The sequence below is a fragment of the Chelonoidis abingdonii genome, chromosome 26, assembly GCF_003597395.2.
Source record: "Chelonoidis abingdonii isolate Lonesome George chromosome 26, CheloAbing_2.0, whole genome shotgun sequence".
Lineage (NCBI taxonomy): Eukaryota > Metazoa > Chordata > Testudines > Testudinidae > Chelonoidis > Chelonoidis abingdonii.
The window spans coordinates 8,001,292-8,022,988 of NC_133794.1; the positions used below are offsets into that span (position 1 = coordinate 8,001,292).

General features: G+C 42.8%; 1 protein-coding gene across 2 annotated transcripts in view; it reads left to right on the forward strand.

The window, feature by feature from the left end:
* The window catches only part of SCN8A (sodium voltage-gated channel alpha subunit 8), a 95,785-nt gene that overhangs the window by 11,706 nt on the left and 62,382 nt on the right, over positions 1–21,697 (forward strand). Inside the window, exons 2-5 of one of the 2 annotated variants that reach the window (XM_032785643.2) lie at positions 5,183–5,301; positions 8,846–8,935; positions 9,190–9,318; positions 11,812–11,903. In XM_032785643.2, the coding sequence (XP_032641534.1) occupies positions 5,183–5,301; positions 8,846–8,935; positions 9,190–9,318; positions 11,812–11,903 (430 nt within the window). Of the gene's footprint in view, positions 1–5,182; positions 5,302–8,845; positions 8,936–9,189; positions 9,319–11,811; positions 11,904–12,035; positions 12,128–21,697 lie in introns of both variants that reach the window. The other variant, XM_032785642.2, reaches the window with a different exon arrangement.

A 21,697-nucleotide genomic window follows, 5' to 3' on the forward strand; every position in this document is an offset into this window, starting at 1 on the left:
ATCTGCTAAGTGATACACGCTGCGGGATCGTAGATCCAGATTTGGCTAAGGCTGAGCTTGAGTTAAATTGTACAACCCTGTTTTATGTGGTCCCCACATGTTGCTTGATTAACAATCTCCTGGAAACATTTCCCTCTTCTTTCTTCCCCTCGATTGTACTGTGCTTCCTTCTAGGCTCTAATTTCTAGCTTGTATTTGGCTTGCACCGTCGAGTACAACACACTGTTGGTACAGTGAACAGCACAGCCTATTAACCAAGAATGCTAAACTCACGTGCCTTTACGTTGTTTTTCTCTCTATTCTTCATCTGCTGCCGCCCAGCTTAATTATGAGACAGAAGAAAATTTACATGGTTTGGAAATAATCTCCCTCAGTCAGGAGTGTGTGCATCTAAGGTAAATTTAGCATTTAGTATCGGTCACTGTCAGAGATGAAATACTGGATTTAGATGGGTTTTTGGTCTGATTTGATACAGTGATTCCTATGTTAGTCATACTGATCCATTGTAGACCTTACGTTTTCTCTCTCTCACTGGAGTTGTATCCATCACAAACATCCGTAATGTCCTTTCCTTCAGTCTGTTGTTCATCTGTTTCAGTAATTTTGTCTCCTTTCACTATTGCACCATACTTTCTGGAGTCTGACTTTGTGACTCAATCACTCTCACTGTGGTCTCAAATGACATTGAAATCCAAATAAATTATGATCCACTTGCTTTTTTTCTCTCCTCCCTCCACTTCCACTTATCTACCAAGGCAATAACATCTTAAAAGAAATATTAGGAAGGCTGTGGCGTGTGATCCTTCATTTGGCAAGTCCCTGTGGACTGCTTCTCACTTAATTATACATTTCTGAATGTGTTGTCATCTTGTTCCCAATCAGTGCTTCCAATATCTTCCCCCCACAACTGAGGTCAGACTAGCAACTTCTCTTTTGAAGTTGGCAAGATCCTCCCTTTCTTCATTGTTAATTATTGGAGCTTTCTAGTTTTCTGTGTAAATCTTACCCTTATGGCTTTCCTCTGTCCTACTTCCTGCAGGATTTGAGTATACAATTCCCCTAGGCCTGGAGCCTTATCAACTGTGAATAGTCTGAACTGCTGCCTCACCTGCTCCAGGACAATGGGGAACATCTCCAACATCTTGGAAGCTCATAATTGTCACTGCCTACACAGATTCCCAATGTAGATGTGAACAAGTCTGTTTAGACCGGAGAGTTTTTGTTGTATTTGGGGGGAGGGTCTTTGTGCTAGTGTATCAGAGTAAAATTGTTCACATATGCTGGCCCTTACCCAACTTGTGCTGAAGCCAATGATGATCTTATCGTCAACATACAGAAGTTGGACTGGTTTAACTCTCTTATTTTAGTGGTTGCCACATGTGTGCACACACTCCATTGATGGCTCTCTGGACTTTGAACTCAATGCAATTCATAACTGCCGTGCTTCTGAGTCATCTGGAGTTAAAGTAGTTTAGTGGCATTTTGAATACTTCCTACTTCCAATTTTAACTGATCCAGTGCAAGTAATCCTTCCACTGCTGTCTTACAGTGCACCAGTCACTCCAGAATTGACCTGTCTGTTCACCTTTCTGAGCTTCACCTCTTCAGGGTCATTTGGGCTGGAAGTCACCCACCACCTTGTAGCACTGGAGAAGCCCCGAGGACCTATGTGCCAGCCACTTTTATAGTGAGCAGATACCACTACTCAGACAATACAGAAACTCATTACAAACTCAATAACACATTGAGACATAGTACGTCTGGAATAATGAGCAAAGCATTGGAAGTTAGGAATTCTGAAGTTCTAATCCTGCATCTGGAATGGACTTGTGGTATAGCTTTGGGAAGTAATTTTAAAATTCTGTGCGTCACCTTTTTTCCCCATCTGTAAAATTGATGATAATTCTTTTCCCTCAAAGAGAAAGGAGGAATATTTTAATAAGGTGGAGAAAATAAAATATCCCTTCAAAAAAGGCACCCAATGGCCAATGATGCTCCATAGTCTCTCTTCTGTGAGCTTTCAGGCCAAATTGTGGCCTTCCATTTGCAGATAACGTGTAGTGGTTTCTTCTAAGGGGATGTTGTCTGGTTAAAGTCTGTGACTGTGTGTGTGTGTATGTGTGTGTGTGTGTGTGTGTGTGTGTGAGAGAGAGAGAAATCCATGTTGCTCCTTAGATTACTCAGACTGAACATTTAAAAAAAAAATCTAGGCCAGGGTGGACAAACTTAAGGGCCACATCTGGGAATAGAGATTGTATGGTGGGCCATGAATGCTCACAAAATTGGGGCTGGGGTGCCGTAGGGGGTGAGGGTACTGGTTGGGGGTTTGGGCTTCAGGGTGGGGCCAGAAATGAGGAGTTCAGTGGGCTGGAGGGGGTTCCAGGCTGGGGCGGGGGTTAGGGCTCTGGCTGGGGATGCAGGCTCTGGAGTGGGGCTGGGGATGAGGGGTTTGGGGTGCAAGAGGGTTCAGGGGTTTGGAGGGAGAGAAGGGGATCAGGGCTGGGGCAGTGGGTTGCGGCGTGGGGAGAAGCTCAGGGATGCAGGCTCCAGGTGGTGCTTACCTCAAGCAGCTCCCAGAGCAGTTGCAATATCCCCGCTATGGCTCCTACGCGGAGCCATGGCCAGGCAGCTCTGCGCACTGCCCTGTCCACAGGCGCCGCCCCATTGGCCGCGGTTCCCAGCCAATGGGAGCTGTAGAGGCGGCACTTGGGGTGGGGACAGCAGTCAGAGCAGAGCCCCAGGCAGCCCCTATATGTAGGCATTGTAGTGAGGCCATGCCGCTGCTTCTGGAAGCGCTGTGGAGTGGCCCCCGACCCTGCTCCCTGGCTGGAGTGGCGGAGCAGGACCATGCCACTGCTTCTAGGAGCCCCGTAGAGTGGCCTCATACCCCGCTTCCCAGCGGGGGCTCGACGGCCAGCTTAAAATGGCTCGTGGGGCATCGTTTGCCCACCCCGATCTAGGCCCAGATCTACAGCAATAACCGGTGAGTACTCAGCACATCTGTGGAGGGAGAAAGCAGGCACTACGCTGCTGTGTGGAGACTCAACAGGGATCCTGTTGAGTCCACTGGCTTTTCTGTAATTGGGCTCATTAAAGGGCCCTCTGAGGGACGGGGCTGTTGCATTCAGTGTATCCCATGTAAATGTTACATTGCAGATACCTTTGTAAAGCAACCTTGTCTAGACAGGAAGCCGGTAAACAGCAGGTATGAAGGCTTCCTGCAGGTTGGACAGCTCAGACAGTTCAGTCTTTTTTTTAATCGTGGTGGTGGTGGGGAATTGTATGGCTTTTGTGCTGCATGGAGAGCTCTGGTGATGGGAATCCTCCATGCACAGAAGAGCGATAGCATGGGCAGTGGCACTAAAAGGTTCTCTACTGTGTGGCCAGCATGCGGGAACTTAGGCCCAGCAGAACCACCATCTTCTCATAGCCCTGTTTCCTTGGCTTCTCTGCTGAGGTGTTAACAAGAGGGCCAGTTGGGGTTTATCTGTTTATCATAACTCATTACCACAGGTGATCCCCCCCCCTTGTGTTTATTTAATCAGAAATTCCCCCTTATATATATGCTGCTAGTTTTGTAAGCTTTTTAGCTGTGGAGTTGGTTCCTTCCTAGCTGATTGTGCAAGAGAGACTTTCTTGAGTGGCCAATAGTTAATTTTGAATTGAGTAAAACAAGCGTCCCTGAGTCCTGACAGTTCTTGCTGGATGCTGGCTGTAATCACATTGCTGCCTTTTAACGTGTCACTCTTGCTCTGTCTGCTGTTGTGATGAAAGGGGCAAGCAATGTAGCTCCTGAATGTTCTCACCCACATTCACTGGACTGATGGGCAGTGCATCTTCCGTAGTTGTCATGAGAGATTTTTTTCCCTTTGCAGGGGAGGGGCATGCTTTATATACTTGGATGTGCCTGGATTGTAATTTTTTATAGTTTCTGTAGTTGTCAAGTCAACTGTTGAGCTTTGTTCAAGGGAGCAGAGCTTGGGGAATAAGATATTCACAACTCTAGGTGAGACGACGGGGGTCGTGAGGGGGAGGAGAGGGGTCAATCTGACAAGGGAGGCCCTATGCGTGGGGGGACAGGGGAGTGTCTGTCTGAGGGAGGCCACGTGTACTCTCTGGTGGGGGCATGGGAGGAGGGAAAGATCGGTTTGACTAGGGAGGTGATGCAGGTTCTCTCTCTCGATCTCTCACTGGTGGGATGCAGGGTCTGTCTGATGATGGAGGTCACAAAGGCTCTGATAGGTTGTTGAAATGGGTGATTTATATTTTGGGACCTGAGGTCTGAGTAGGAAAAACCTGTTTTGCCCAGTGGGTATTTACTTACCTAGTTTATTACACAGCTTGTGTAAGAGCAAGGAGAGAAACCCTGCCTGGCACTTCCCTGTACGTTTTTACATTTCTAACTGGGGAGGAGGAGGTGATGGAAACACACGGTCATGGCTCAGGTGTGTGCAGCATTATGCAGTATGCTCAGCGCTCTCGGGGAGCAGCATGCACGTCTATGCTGGACACCTGGCTCTGCTCAGTTCTGCCAGGGTTGAGCTTCAGGATATTGTTTTTTCTGCTTATGTCACTTTTTCCTCCTCCTTTGCAGATGATGAAGTGTGCTCTTGCCACAAACTGATGCAGGGTGGCAATGTAATTAGCAGAATTGGGAGAGTCACAGATCTATGAAGCCCGGTGTCTGCCATATTTGAGATGAAGGATAGTCTTAGGTTAAGGTGCTGAACTAGGACTTGAGGTCTGGGTTCAGCTCTGGCTCTGCTACTGACTTCCTGTATGACCTTTGGCAAGTCACTTAACATCTCTGGGCCTGGATTCCCCCCCCCCCCTTTGTAAGGTGGGGATAGTAATACTTCTTTTCTCCTACTCTGTCTGTCTTGGCTGTTTCGATTGTAAACTCTTGGGGCCAGAGACTCTCTCTTCTGTTTATACAGTGCTTGGCACAAGGGGCTCTGATCTTTGTTCAGCCTCTAGATGGTACCATAAAACCAATAATAATGATACTCTAGCATGAAGCGGGGGACTTCTTAAACACTAATCTTCTTACAAACACCAGAAGATGTAATTCTTGTGTGACTTTTAAATTCTTGCCCTGAAAGTTGTCCTGTTTTTTGCTGTACATATGTTTCATACTTTGATATTTCATGCATTAACTCTCTCTCTTTCTCTTTCTCTGCAGACCTTTGTAGTACTGAACAGAGGGAAAACACTCTTCCGATTTAGTGCCACACCTGCCTTGTACATTTTAACTCCTTTTAATCTGCTTAGGAGAATAGCTATTAAAATTTTGATACATTCATATCCTTTTTTATTAATAATTGACTGCTGTGCTGCTGATGTTTTACTGCTCGAAAAAATCAATGACTTGTCTTACCACTTGGTTCAAAACTTATTTATGTAGTACACAGTCAACACTCGACGAGGTCAGTGAAGGGGATCTCAATGGTTTGGGCTCCAAGTTTATACATTAGTAATTATTTTGTTTATGAATAAGTAATTATAGTTCCTATAGGCCTGGCATATCCAGTAACATTTCATTTACAAAGATCCACACTACACTGTGTATATGCACATCCATTCTTCCAGTACCCAAGAGCCACTAAATACGGGAACAGAAATAGTCTACGGCTATTCTCCACAAGAGAAGTAAAGGTTTATCTAGCTGGTGACACCATTAAACAAACTATGAGCCAGAGATGCAGCCAGTGGTGCTTTACTTAGAGATGAATAGGAACATAATTATAAGTCTGTTGGTGTCTCTCAAACCTCCCTCTATGGGCAGGTTTATTCCATAATGATCCATGTTCTCTGAAGCATCTGATGCTTGTGTTGTAAGAGAGAACTTACTGGATGAGATGGGTCTTTCCAGTCTGGCAAATCATACTTTTCTACTCTGCAAAGTGACTGCAAAATAGACTTTGTGGAGTCCCAGGTCTGTGGTATCTCAAAAGCTTCCATATCAGTTTGGCTTGGCTTACTGATAAAATGTGTGTTTTCCAGCTGCTGGTGCTGGAATCTTGATCTATGAGTTGAACTGTGTTCTTTCTAGATTATGTCTTGTTGCTTGTAAATGTAGCTCTCACAGATGGGCTAAGGTGCAATTGAGGGGTATGCATCTGACCATTTTGAAGCAAAGATTTTGCAGGTGAAACTAAAGCCTGATCCGAAGCTGATGAAAACACTTCCCAGTGGCTTTGGATCAGGCTCTTGGTTAACAATTCTGTTGATGCCTGAGTCAAAATAGAATCTATCTCTATCTGCTGCAGCTGTGTTGCTCCTGAATCGCTCTTAACAGTAAAGAGTAATTAATACATGCTTCTTTTTGTCTTCAGACCCTCCATATATGACTCTGAATACAAAAAAGAATCAGACTATTAGTAAGAAGGTGTCTGTTTGTTTACACATTTACTTTTGATGGTATCTGCATTTTAAAAATATACAAAATGCATTTACATATAAATATAAAAATATATTCACATCTGGGAGGAATCAAACAAAAATCCTGTGACGTTATAAATAATAAAACACATTTACAAATAAATTATCAAATTGAAGTTTGTGTCTAAAATATTCTTATCCATCTATCTAGGAATGGCTGTTTGGAAACAGAGAGAAAAATTACGTTTCAGTTTGATGAAGCTGTAATCATAATCGTAACAATAAGCTATGCTTCATCTTGATTTCAGTTCCCTTGAATATAACATATGCATCTAGCACCAGGTAACCCTTTATTTTTAAGAAGAAATTATGTACGAAGGAATCTTTAGAAAATATAAGGCCTTGACATATTGACATTGCAAATGGAATTCTTGTGGTTATTTTTAGATTCTGTCCAGTAGGCTGTAAATCCTAGAAGGGTCCTGGTAAAATTATTACAGGGTAGGATTCTCAAAAATGCATCAGCATTTGAAATCAAGGTATAACTCTGTCCACTCTGAAGACAATGGGAGTTTTACTGTTGACTTCAGTGGAAGCAGAATTAAGTTAATGCTGACCATTTCTGAAAATCCCAGCCTGCGTGTATAAGGAGTTCATGTTAGTTCTGGCAATTGGTCATTTCAGTGGATGTTAAAAGAGTGGGCTGCAAGTTGTCTGAACCACATTATACAAGATGGGGCTTGAAAGGGGCAATGTCATGGTCTTTTAGTTTAAGAGCCATAGAGATTTCCCCCCTCCCCATTTCTTGTTGTATGAAAACCATGTGCTGCCTATGAAAAAAACACCTTTCATTTTTTGAGTAACACATTTGAGACTTGTTCACTTTTTGCTCATGCAAGTGATCGCCCTGCAAGAGTGAGCAATCATATCAGGAGACTCATGCCAATCGTTTGGACAGTTGGTCACTTGATGATGGCAGCAACTGGTGCAAGGTGGGCGCACCTGCCTCCTTCAGCTGAATGCACAAAATCGGGGGGTGGGGGGGAATGAAAATTTGTCTCCTAAGATGCTAGACTCTACCTGTCCAGTAGGATTCACTTTACAGTTATGCATATCATATCAAATGCACCTCATGTTTCATGCAGTTGGGAAAAACTGAAGTCCTAGCCAGGTTTCTGACTGACTAGTGATGTAATACGATGCTGCTCATTCATTTCATTTACCAGCAGATTGTGTTGCTATTCCTGGATGTAGATGAAATTTCTGAGGGGATGTTTCACTTAAAGGACGAATGTAAATTGTTATGAAGTAGGAGGTAGGGACTCTCTTTTATTTACAGGAGCGTGTGGGTGAGTTTCTCTGGCCTGCAAAGTGCCAGAGGTCCAACTAGATCAGGAGCCAGAATTTACCAATGTACATTGTCAAAGAGTCACAGAAATACATCAGCAGCCCCCCATCAGCTACTCCTCTGCTCCCAGAGACTCCAACCCCTCCCAGCCCTGTCGATCAGCACCTCCCCCTCCCCCACTGCACCTCCTGATCAGCTGTTTCATGGCATGCAGGAGGGGGGTGAGCAAGGACATAGCAGGCTCAGGGGAGGGTGCGGGAAGGGGAGGAGTGGGGCTGGGGCCTGGGACAGAACTGGGGGTTGAGCAGTGAGCACCCCCTGGCACACTGGAAAGTTGGGGCCTGTAGCTCCAGTCCTGGAGTCGATGTCTATACAAGGAGTTGCATATTAAGTTCTGAAGAGCTGCATGTGGCTCTAGAACCACAGGTTGGCCACCCCTGAACTAGATGATCATGATGGTCTCTGCTGACCTTAGTCTGAGTCTATTCATGCATCTGATTTTTTTTTTCAATGTACATTACAGTTTTACAGCCCTCATGATTAGTTCTAAGCAGTAAAATGTCTGATGTTAAAGAGATGAGACAGTATTTTTGTTTTCCTTGTTTGGTTGCAGAATATGAGTAGGAAGCAAGTGTGCACTTTCATCTGTTCAATGCCTGGAGGCAGGACAGAACTGTGTTAACTTGCCATAAATATTAACTAATGTGAAAATTCTGTGCTCCCTGTGTTTGTGTGCAATGCCCTTTCGAGAGTGATATTTCTCAGTTCACTGTCGCTCTGTCCCTCATACAGTTGTTTGCACAAGTGTAAACTGGATATAAATTGCTACCAAATCAGAATGCGGTGGAGAAGCAGCCCCATAGTGTCCAAGAGATCAGAGAATTGTGGGGAAACCAATGAGATAGTTAAATGGAAAAAAATTATATGCAAAAATGTCTTTTCTCCATCTCCTGTGACTGCTGGATGCTGTCTTGGCTCTTGTCCTATCTCGCTGATAGTGAATAGATCACTGGCTGGAAATTATTCTAATTAGAATTGTCTCTATATTGGAGTGAATTTTACAAAGATGTAAATAGCCAATTTAGCGTGTCCCTTTATTCCTTGACTTCACCCTACATTATTTAGCATGATCATTATGTGCACTATTTTGACCAACTGTGTATTCATGACTTTTAGTAACCCACCTGAATGGTCGAAGAATGTGGAGTAAGTAGCATTTTTTTGTATCTTTCTCTTTTTAAATACTTCAAAGTTTTTTCCTTAAATTCTTGCAGAATTTTGTTTCATTTATTCAATAAGCCTGCTCTTGCTCCCATTTAAGTCAGTGGGAGTAGGATAGGGGTTTTATAACCCCTTGATTTGTTAAGTTAATATATTTGAAAAGATTTTTTCATGACTGAAATTATATTTTTACCACATTGTTCTTAGCAGAGTTCTGTTTTTGACTTCCCTTTTAACAGGTACACATTCACTGGTATTTATACATTTGAATCACTTGTGAAAATTATTGCAAGAGGTTTCTGCATAGATGGTTTTACTTTCCTTCGCGATCCATGGAACTGGCTAGATTTCAGTGTCATCATGATGGCGTAAGTTGTATTTTCAGGTTATTCCTGTTACCAGTTCCATCTGTACATGAAATGTGGAAGGGCGCATAGGAAAAAAGGAAAAGCCAAGGAAATCTTAAAGTGGTCACCAAAAAGATCAAAGTCTAGACTCGGGCTTTTATTTTCAGTGCAGTTCTGAGATAGAGCTAAATCCAACTCCACTAAAATTCGTGGAGCCGCATCTGATTACAACGGCTTTGACTTGGACATGTTTGGAGCAAATCACTGCTTTCTGAATATGCACCTATGGCAGCGGTGCCCCAACTTTTCCTGTTGCGTTTCCCCCCTTTCCCCACCAGTAATGGAATCTGTTTGTGCCCGAACTCCATTTCTGCACAGCCAAGGTTTCCTGAGCAGAGATGCTTGGGCTGAAGGCAGAGCTTGGGGGCAGAACTGGGGATGAGGGAGGAGCTGGGGCTAGGACTGGAGTTGGCCTGAGGGTGGAGAAGGAATGAGGGCAGAGCTAGGGTGGAGTGGAGCGGAGCTGCGGCTAGGGACAGAGCAAGGCTGGGTGACGCTCCCTCCCTCCCTTGGACCAGGGACCCACTGTGTGGCCACCTAAAGTTCCTCTGCACGCCCCCTGGGGGGCGCACCCCACAGTTTGGGGCCCTATAGTGAGGTAGGGTTTTGTAATTAGTGCCCAGCATTCTAGCTTTATCCCTACACCAGAGAGTTGGCATGTTCTGGTAAGCTGAGCACGGGGATGGGAACTAGGAATTTCTAAATTCCTGCTCCACCACTGACTCCCTCCATGGCTTTGGTTTGCATGTTAGGATTTCTTGGGCAGCATCTTGGATACTTTTGGGTTAATAGATAGATATTAACCTTTTGCGGCTAAAGATTCAGAATCCCAAAAAAGGAAGTTTACCATATAGTATTTTATTTTGTCTAGCTCATTCTTTTTCCCTTTTGCTGAATCAACTTATCTTCCAAGTCTAATAAGCAGTGAGGTGCCCAGGTGTCTTGCAGCAGGTAGACCACTAAATTCATTTTCCTAATTAGAGATGAATTCTAAACATTTGACACTCTGTAGGTTATAAAAATATGTTTCACTTCTTGGCCTGTTCTAACGCACTCTTACAACTCCAGCTATTGTCAGTGGAAATATGTCATTGACAATCTGACCAACGTCTGGGAGAGGAATAATTTTTTCCCTTCCATATTTGCTTTGACACATTTTACACCTGTCCAGGGCCAACACTGGCTACTGAAATCAGAGAGATCATTGATGAAGACGTGAGGGTCTGATTTTCAAAGGTCCGGGGGACTTGCATTTCGCTGGAGTTGTGGGTGCTCTGCTTTTCTGAAGTATCAGGGCCCAGTGTTGACTGACTGCAGATGCTTGGAGCACTGGTTTTTTTGGGTGCCAGCACTTTCACTAGTTGTCCTTTCTATGTATTGTTGACTAAAAGATGCATTGTTCAAGAAATGCAAATGAGGCCTTAAATTCAACTAGTCAACGCCTGAGATTTTCATAGGCACCTAAAGGAGTTAGGTTCCCAATTCACGGTCAATTGCAACTAACGCCTCTAACTCCTTTTGAAAATCTCATCCAATATCATTTGTTGTGCTGCTGGATGGTAAGTTAACAAGCAAGGCAATGTTAACATCGAAAAGACTGTCAGGCTCTCAAAAGCATCAGTACGAAGCATTGTGGGCTCACTCATATTATAGCCATACAATCACCTTACCATCAGTGGGGTTGTACTGCTGTCATATCAGGAAGATTTGTCCCCAATTCACCAAGGCTTATAGATCATTTAAATCCCACTCATGAGGTTTAGGTGATGTCTAGCTGGTTCTTCTGCACACTGGTCTATTTGACCGGAAGTGCCTGGAAAGCTACAAAATGCCAGACTTTCCCAAAAAAGCAGAATTATTTTCAGAGGCAGTTTGTTTAGTGGTTACAATAGGGGTCCTGGGAGCCAGGACTCTTGGGTTCTATTCCTGGCTTTGATACTGATTCAGTTAGCCTCTCCGTGCCCCAAGTCTGGCCATCTTTAAAATGGTGATAATACTTAACTGTGCCTTACAGAGAGGTGGCGAAGTTTACTGAATTAATGTCTGTGAGGCACTTAGATGCTGGATAACTGCAAATGTTAATGACGATTAAAAACAGGGAGGAAAGTGAAGTAGCTCTGATTGACAACATGCCCCACTGAACTGAGGAAACAGTCTCTCCAAACATACCTGGTTTCTTTTGCCAAGTAACTTTTTAAACTTGCTTTGCACATGTCCATACAGTATTAAAACATTAGACTCCAGACTGGGGAAGCTCAAAGAACAAACCATGCAACTGGGCTAATTGGCCTATGTTCTTGAGACATTTTTAAACTGGTTTTGGCTTTGTATTTTTTTCTGTCTCTATCAATGCCAGTCCTAAAGCATTTTAAATTACAGTCTGTTTCCTACAAACGATTATATTAAAAGGCAGGTGACCCCAATGGTGCCATTAACTCTGGTTTAATTCTGCAGGTATATAACAGAGTTTGTAAACCTAGGCAATGTTTCAGCTCTGCGCACTTTCAGGGTTCTGAGAGCTTTGAAAACTATTTCTGTAATTCCAGGTAAGGCGGCCTCCGGTTGGTGTTAGCTGTTGGGTACAGGCCCCTGTGGGTGACGTATTGCTTTGTCTGTAGTTGTTTTTTTGGTGTGTGTTTTGTCATTGTGTTTTTTGTGTGTGACCTCCCTCATTACAGATATGTCACAGAGTTTGTGGACCTTGGGAATGTGTCAGCACTGAGAACTTTCAGAGTTCTCCGAGCTTTGAAAACTATCTCTGTTATTCCAGGTGAGACATCTTTTAAGCATTAATACTTATCTTGTGTATCTCTTCCTCTTTCCTCCCACTTCTCCCACCACTTACCTTTCAAAAATGGCACTGGGACATTTTTGATGGGCTTTGCAGTCTGTATGAATCAACAGTGATGTAAAAAAATAATGCAGGACTGTTGGATGAATACTGATAATTGTATACCATCCTCTTGAGTGCATGTCTATCAATATCTAGCCTCTGTGAAAACCCTGAAGTATAATTCAGAACTAATAAAGGGCCAGCTACTGCCACTCTTACTCAGGCCATCCTTTACGCCCTACAGCCAGTGCAGGGAAGCCTTCAGCAATACTATGTCCAGCACATTGTCCAGTCTGGTTTTTAAAGTGCCACATAATGGCGCTTCCTTCAGTGTGGCTTCCTGGCTTGGTGGATGAAGCATGTGATGAGGCACCGGAAGTTCTTGGGCTTTGCTCACCATGCTGCTCATATGTGTGGCCTCTATTTTTGAGTGTGTGAATTTTTGGACACCCAACATTTGACACCTAAGTAGAGCCTGATTTTCAGGTTGCTGAGCAACTACATCTTCTAGGGACTTCTTGTTAGAGTTTTGGGAGCTCAGCACATCTGAAGTTGGGCACCCAAAATCAGAAGCCCCGTGGGAGAGTTTTGATCTTAAACCTCCTTTGTTTTGTCTTCTGATCTGGCATATGGGAGTGAGATTTGCTTACTTGCCTCCTCGATATTAGGTTTAGCAAGTTGATAGTTTGTATAGTGCTTTGGGGATGGAAAGTGCAGAGTGTTTTTAATATATTTTTTTTCTGACAATATACTGAGGGAATATTTCTGAAGGCGTTAAGTGCACTGAAAATACAGATTGCCTTGAAGCATGGTCTATTCCAGGGTTCGGGGGAGAAGTGATGTCAAATTATTACCTCGGGTTAATGATGTCAAGCCGAGCCTACCTCTTTCTTCAGCTCTCCAAAATGTAACTCTGCTCTGGAATGAGCGATAGCGCCATCTTTACTTGTTAAGTAAACGATGTGCGGCAACATCCTGCTATTTTCTCAGTGTGCTATTGCATGTATGTTTGCAAAAAAAAAAAAACAACTCGTGTTCTCAGAGGCAGGTGCGTTTTCCCTCCCTCCAGACTGCCAAGCCTACCATATTTATAAACCCTACCTGCTGCATGATGCTCTTAAATACCACCTGCCTTTCTTGCACTGAATGATAGAGAATTGCTCCTTAATTAGAATGCTCTTACTTAGCCTTGTTGGATGGTTGGTAGCAGAGCTTAAGATACACTCCTAAGGAGGAAGAACTATCTGATTATCGCTGATGATGATGCACTGCTTGGAGAGCAGTTGTGATGCTGTCAGTGCACTGCAGTTCTTAAACTGCCTTGGTTAAAGAAAAAGTATGCTTAAACTGCTTTAGGATGTGCTTCACGTTCATCAGTATAGCAGAGTGAAACGGGGTAATCAACTGCCTAGTTAGCGTGTGTAAACATGCCATTGACCTCGTAGGAAAAGATGTGGAACTGTTCAGCTGCATATCCTAGGCCCGGTGCTCCTAACTGCCAACACACATTCCTTGCTAGCTCACGTGTGCTTTTGGAGCAGGAGGATCTGAGTTCCATCCCACCCCCCCATTAAGTTCAGTATAGCCAGTTTGCAGGAAACTGTTAGTGGCTGTGCTACCTTGTTACAGTATTGACTGCATTGAATTCTAAGGCTAGAACTGGAAATGGGCGGAGCTTTGGTCACTGACTTAAATTAGAACCTAGATCAGGATCTCCCCTGATTGTGCAGTGCTTGGGGCTAGTAGAGGCTTTGCAAAACATAACCCCTGCCTTCTGGTCCCATGACTAGCAAGAATTGTGAATTTAGGTAATTAACCTACCGGTTGGTTGTCATTAGGGTAAGCTTGGAAGCACTAGTTGTGGGGCAGAGAGCTAGTGTTTTACTTGATGGCTTACTGTACAGACAGGGTAGAAGTGTACTTTTCTCAGGGTAATATATTTGAATATGTTAAAATCTAAATGTTTTCTCTTGTTTCTTCAGTGCATGCAGTGGGATGGGAATTCTAATATCACAATGACCTAAAAAGAAAACCATTTTATTATTATGACAGATGTTAAATAAACCTTTTGTAAATAATTAGAATTGGCCTCTTCAGATGAGCAGTGGGTGTTTAAATGAGATATAAATGAAAAGTATGCGGGACTGGAGACATGCTGCTGGATAAAATTTCATGTAGGGTGGAGAGTTTGCCGGGCTTAGTGGATCAGTAACAGGATATAGAGACATTCACCTCTATTTCACCAGCTCAGTTCTAGTCTATGTAGGGTGACCAGATGTCCCGATTTTATAGGAACAGTGCTGATACTTGGGACTTTTCCTTATATATGCTCCTATTACCCCTCACCCTCTGTCTCGATTTTTCACACTTGCTGTCTGGTCACTGTAAGGCTATGCTAGCAGTAGTTCCCGAATATGACTATCATAAGTAGGGTTACCAGATAGCAACTGTGAAAAAACGGGACAGGAGGTGGGGCATAATAGGTGCCTATATAAGAAAAAGTCCCGAAAAAGGGGACTCTCCCTTTAGAAACGGGACATCTGGTCACCTTAATCATAAGGTGGTTTGGTGATCTATGCTAAATGAGTACGTTGGTCTTAGTGCAGTTTCTGCTGGGGAAGAGTGTGCATCATACATGCAAACAACACAGCAGGTGCCAAGTGGCCCAAGGCGTTGGAAACCTCAGCAAAGAGGCCAAACACCAAATAGTTCTAGAGGAGTGAGCTTAATTCTTCACATCTAGAGGTGATTTCTACAGACATGCAGGCTAGATGTCTTGCGTGGTGTGCATATATTGTCCTGCGACTAGACAAAGGACTCTTCTGCAGGGCTGTCAATCTGCCACCTTTCACTGATAGGCAGGTACATGTGGCACACAGATTGAGGGGCAAGTGACAGTGGAAGCTGCATCTCTTACATTCTGAAAGAGTAAAGTAGTGATGCTGCAAGTTGTCTCCTGGGGCCTATCTATACTGGGGAAATTTAAAAACCAATTTAGCGGAACCAGTTTTAAAACCATGTGAGCCACAGTGTAGAGCTGACTTAAGGAAGGCAGGTCCTTTTTTAATGAAATGGAGCAGTCTTGAAAGCAGCTCAGTAAAAATGGGTCAGGTCACCTAAAACCAGATCCACAGTACTATTCTAACCTGTTCAAAAAGATCCCTAGTATTGACAGATCGATAGTGTGTCTCATCAGTGGTTCTGCTTTAGGCTGGGAAGACAGACAGCTGAACATCTCGCAGGCAACTTTTAATAGTTGGTAAATTAAGCATAGAACTTACTCTGCATACTGTTCTATAGAACAAGGGTCACATTATCTAACTTGACAAATTGTGTGAAGAAAGACATGTTGAGTCCATCGCAAATGGAAACCAAGCCCGCCTCACCTTGAAAACTTAGTTCCCAAGACAATTGCAACCCATTGGTATCTGAAGAGGGCCATTCCTTTTAACTATGAATTGGTAAAGCAAAGCAACAGTGAGGAATCGGAATGATATTCCAAGCCCCCAGGTGACCAAATCTTTCAGTGAAACAATTATTAATGTTTTTAAGAGCCTAATTCTCCATGGCATCTCATGCAGTTTTTACACCAGTGCATAGCAGGTGTAATGACTGCATGCTGTCAGGACAATAGAGGATGGGACCCTAGAAGCACTGAAGATTAGCAAATAAGAGCTTAGAGGGCTGAAGGGAACAGGGTGTAAAAACTTGGAAATTGACAAGCTACTTGGAAATTGACAAGAACTTTGGCATTGATTAAAAGCTCCGAGTTTAACAAAAAAAAGGTGTTCCTGCCTGGAACTTCCCGTATTTGTTTTAGTTTACAATTTCATGTGCCTGCTACCCTTAGGCCACTTTACATCGGCCTGGCAATGTAAGGGGTGCTTAGAGTGGGTAAGATGCTTTTATACTAATGGAACAGTGTAAAGAGGCCTTAGAATAAATGAGAATCCGGCACAGGTTCCCAAAAGAGCACTGGCTCCTCTCTTTTGCATTTTTGGTCTGATATTTATATTCAAGCCTAGATTTTTGTTTAGTTACTTAAAGTGCTTAATTTAGATAGATAACTGGTGTGTACTAAATAACACAGCCTTGCTAATGAAATGCCTTCATTTTAGCATTTCCCCATAGATGAATTACCACTGATTCAGACTGTTCTTTAGTTGCATGGTCCATTCACGGTCTAAGGCATGGCATGAACCATGGCAAGGTGCAAAGTAGAGTTAAACTTTAAAATTTATCTGATAATTGCAAGGATCAATCTAAGGAGAAGCCCTCTTGAATGTGACAGAGCTTGAAAATCAGAAACTAAATCTGCTCTGCTGAGCCTTGCAGTTATACTGCATGATGTAATATCCCAGTTTATTCTTGGTTCCTGATTATGTAATTCAACTTGCTTCACATTTTTGTTCGTGTGATAAATTATGGATGGTTCAAATGTGTTTTGGTCAATGTTTTTACCATTTGTTTTCCTCCCCGGTTTCCCTATTTGTGAACTCACTTTTTAGAAAGACATCAAAGAAAGTGAGCTTTGCAAACCTGGTTAAGACTCCATTGTCATGTCACATGCTGGCACTTATATAACTGAAATAGTAAAAAGGATCTGAGAGTATGTTAAGTGTCAGTGGATCTGATAATTCATGAAAATGCATAATTTACATGACTTTCTCTTGTAAACTTAATGGTTTTTTTTTAATTCCAAGATGGAGAAGTGTTGGGAAATCAATCCAGCTCTCAGAAATCTACAAAAATTCAGTTTCAGTTCTGAATCAAGATAAAAACATCCCAGTACAAAACTTCTAAGTTTGTAGCCAGTGCAACTGGTCAGGAAAGTGTTTTGGTGGGTTTTTTTGGGGTCCCCTCTGTGAAAAATGTTGATGATTTTAAAAAAAATCCAACTTTTTTTGAAGGGGGTTCTGAAAAAACAAAGCTTTTGCAGTTTTCAGCTAACAAATTTTTATGGCCAAAATCTCAGTTTTTTCTTTGTTTTTTGACAAATGATATGATCTATGCTAAGGGTGTGGTGAGAGTTCCCCCTCCAGTCTCCTTAACATCTGATTCTCATCCTGCAAGTTTTTCTGCAATATAAGCAGGATGCCATAAACTTGTCTGGGTAAACAGGTTGGCCATTCTGGCTCCTAGCTCTATATTGTGCAAGACACCCCAGAATTGATTGCTCTGTGGTACTACTGGTGCTGTTTTATGGGCTTCGCCTGCTGAGACACTATGAGATAACTGCTCAGATTTTTCCAGTATGCTGTGACGTCAACCATGGTTACAGCAGGTGGCGTGAATGGTGGAGATGCACAAAATGGTGAAAAGGGCTGCTGTGTGGACACAGCTCAGCCGGGCTTGTTGCAACTGAGTCAAATGAGTTTGATGAACTAGTTACAAAAACATAGTTGCATCTGGAGTGTAGCTCCAAGTGCAGTTGCAAGTTACAAATGTGGGGTGATGGACGGTGCTGACAGCTGTCACTGATTCCAGCCAGTCAATCGGGAAGGGCAAGTTTGCAGTTAAGGCACTGGGCTGCGATTCAGGAGATCTACATTCAGTTCCCCACTTTGCCACAGACTCCTTGTGTAACCTAGGCAAGTTTGTTTAATCTTTTTGTGCCTCATTTCCCAGATGAGCATCTTCAGTCTTCATTTGTCTTGTCCATTTAGATCAACTCTCCAAGGAAGGGGTTGCCTCTTACTTTGCGTAGACCCAGCATCTACCCTAATGGGGCTCCAATCTCAGCTGGGGCCTCTAGATGCCACTACTGGTAACACACACAATAACTGATCCATCATTTTGAGATACAGTAAACTACTGGCCTAGAATCTGGCCATTGAGCAGATTGTCCTCACAGGACATTCTGAAGGAATACAAATGGATATAAACTGTAGATTGCCAAAGAAACATTTTTGTCACTGGAAAATTTCCCCTCTAGAGTATTTTCTTCTCTGGACTGTACCATGCACAGAAGCAGCTGCATCTTGTTCTCCCTGTATGTTGGCACAAATGTACATGGCTTCATAAATCTTTCAGCTTTGTTGCATTATTTAATACTGAGATCTGCAGAAGGGCCATGCAAATATATGTGGTCTAAAAAAGTCCTGCAGGAAGAAGAGGATCGTATGACTCAGCTCCAGCCAACTTTAATGTTTAATGGTACAAAAACATTTGAGGCAAGTTGATTATAAGTTGAGGTGGAAACATCCTCGTTGCCTAAAGGAGCAGGAGCTCAGAGGAGCAAGCTGCAGTTTGAGGCTTTTTCCTGCTAGAGGTGATGAACAAGCATTTCTGGATCGAGAGGTTTTAATGCTTACATTTTTCATGTGAATTTCCAGCTGGTGACTGGAACGAGTTGGCCCTAGCAACTGAAGCACTGTGTCCATAGAACAGAAACAGCATGATCAGTGCTGGTTTCCCCAGGAGGTTTTGGACCAATGTGCATAATCCCTGTTCTGGAGGACCAAATCTTCACAGCTCATTTAATCTTTGGGCTCCCTGCTGAGACATCCAGCAAGGATACCAGTTGTGATGCTCACCAATGAAACTCACCAATCCTATTTCACCGAAAAGGGTTGTCAAGCAGCCATTGGAGGATAAAAATGCCATGTGATCTTTAGCAACCAAAAGTAGTGAGAGGCCTCAATTTTATACTTCATCCAAAAGGCAGCACCTTCAGTAGCACTAGCCCCAGTCATCAGTTAAGTAGTGATGCAGTTGGGAAGAACTTGCACCGAATCATCAATACTTTCCATAGAAATCTGATTTTCTGTAGAAGTCTCCCGTCCAATTACTGTGAGCTCCAATGAGATTACATTATGAGCTGGCTTCACTTTGCCCAGAAATTTAAAAATAAAAATCTCCACATCTAATCTTGCTTCACAAGTTTTTGCTGATTGCTGAATTTTGGGGCAGGTCCAGAAGTCTGCATTGTATTGCTCTAAAAATTAGTTCCATTTATTCAGATTTTAAGGCCATGAAGGGGCCATTATGATGATCTAGTCTGACTTCATGCATAACACAGGCTATAAGAACTTCACCCCAGTCAACACAGTCTTAATACTAGGAGTGGGATTTGAAACCAGGCATTTAGGGGAGATTGTGACCTTAACCCCTTGCTTTGTCACTCCTGCCTTTTACAATGTTGACCACTTGATTGAAGATGCAGACGAACTTCAGCTCCTTCTGATCTCATTGTGGAAATGAATTACTCCAGACTTACAATGTGATCTCAAGAACCATCACATCAAAGACCAATTTAGCCATGTACTCTAGGTCTGAGCATTCTGCAGCACATCGATCATTCAATAAAGATTGATTGGAAGCAACCAGCTAATTCTGTGAAAACAAAGAATGCATGAAAATATATAAATACTTGCATATAATCTCTAGGCAGAGAACAGTGACTTGGTGCAAAGACTTCTGATCTGGGCCATGATGCAAAGTCCATTAGAATCAATCGGAATCTTTTAATTGACTTCCATGGGCTTTGGATGAAGTTGCTGGTAACCTAGGGGGGTCTGATAGCTGACAACTGAAGGTTGGTGTGGTGATCTGAGCCAGAGCTTTGGGTCTGATCCAATCCTAGCTGAAATATCTACTGCTGGGACTGTTGCACATTCTCTATTTCAGGATTAATGCCTATAGACAACCTTAAACGGCTGCTTGCCCAAGAGGTTGTTATAGAAGGCTGGTGGTGGTCTGAGGAAGCATCTCAGGCCTGGGATGAATGCTCGGGCTTAACAAGGCTAACATTTCTGGAGTTTTTATACCTAAAGCCCTCTTGGGAAGTAGCTAAAGCAGTGATGAGGGGGAAGTTAATATCAATTACGATTGTATGGAATCACTGATGGATGTAGTGAGGTTTGAGAGGCAAGGGATGGAAATCCATGCATGGTCTGGGAATAATAATGTGTATCAAAAGTGCTCACAGCTAGCAGTAGATTGAAAGTAAGAGATTCATAAAGCACAGCATTTAATGACTCATTAAATGCCTCTTTTTGAGTATGAATTAAAGGGGTAAGTTTTATCTTTGTGGCTAATAGAAAAAACACTTTAGTAAATATGTTAAAAGGAAGGATGCCAGTCTTGTAGGAGTTTCTCTTATCAGATCTCTAAAAGGTTAGGTAGGGATTTCTTTTCAGAAATTGCATACGAGCCAATTCTCCAGGCAGAGCGTGAAGAAAGGTAAACTACATTTCTGATCTGGGAAAATATTTTGGAGGATGAAGTTATGAGATGGTTCAGGAGTGTCCAGTAGCACTAGGGGCCTAGATAACTTTCCTATGGAATACTGTGCCGTCAAGGCCACTGCTAGTGATGGGACACCAGACTAAATCCACCAGTGGCATGATCTGGTATGGCAAATATTTTGTGACACATCTCCTCACTTGCTCTGGAAAGGGTGTAGGGGCATCTTTGCTAAATTCTTATGGGAAAACTTACCAGCCTGCACACACAACCTGCTTGACCAACTATTACCAGATGGTGACGAGAAACTAACAACATTTTATTTGCTTGTCAAAGACCAAAAATTAGTTGCTGTGAGTAGAATTTTGCAAGGTGTGAAAGGGTCTGATTTGCCTATGTAGAAGAAGTGAGGCAGAACAGACAAAGGGAGTAACTTAGCATTCATGGATGCTTTTAAAAGTTATCAGTACTGTTTATAATGTGAATAAGTAGGTGGAGGGCTAAGCAAGAATTTCTAGCTGAAAGTGAGATCTGGCAGAAACATTTGATGATCTCTGCTGTGTCTCGTGGACATGGGGCTTGGAGCTCCAAGGATTTTGCCTTAAGCTCATCTAACTGGTTTTGTCATGTGAAAATGTTGCTTCTCTTTCTTAGTCGGTAAGTAAGCAGGATGAAAGTGGCTTTTATTTTAATTTACTGAGGCACTGCTTGAGTTTGTAGGGCCTGGCAGTTTTTTGGGGAAAACTGGTTTGGCCTTTGTAAATGGAGCAGGGTTGAGTTGGGAGTTGCCATGGGAGGGGACATCCCAGGATTATTTTCAGAGTCACTTATGACCACCCTTAGAAATTCTATCTGAAATCCATGTGCAGCGAAGCTCTTGTCTGCTTTTATTCCCTTCATGTTATAAATGCAAGACAATCCTGCTGGATGTTAGAGTTGTTTGTTTTTAAGAGTCTACCCTTGTTTTTCTTCTGCACTCCAAATTCCTGTTGACTTCTGACTGTGTTCTGCACACCTTTCATACAAGTCTGACTTGAAGGTGTTATCCTGGATTTCTTGCTCATGCAAATTGTCCATTGAGTTGAAGGATGGAACCTGTGCAGATCAGACTGAGCTTCTTTTGGAAGATCCCTTTTTAGAACTTTTATTTCTTGCCTAAGACATGTACTGTCTTTAATATTAAACCACATACATCAACTGAATTTGAAGAACAACTAGCCAAAGACTTAAAAAGTAATAGCAAAAAAAATTTTCAGTACGTCAGAAGCAGGAAGCCTGCTAAAAAAACAGTGGGTCCACTAGATGATCAAAATGCTAAAG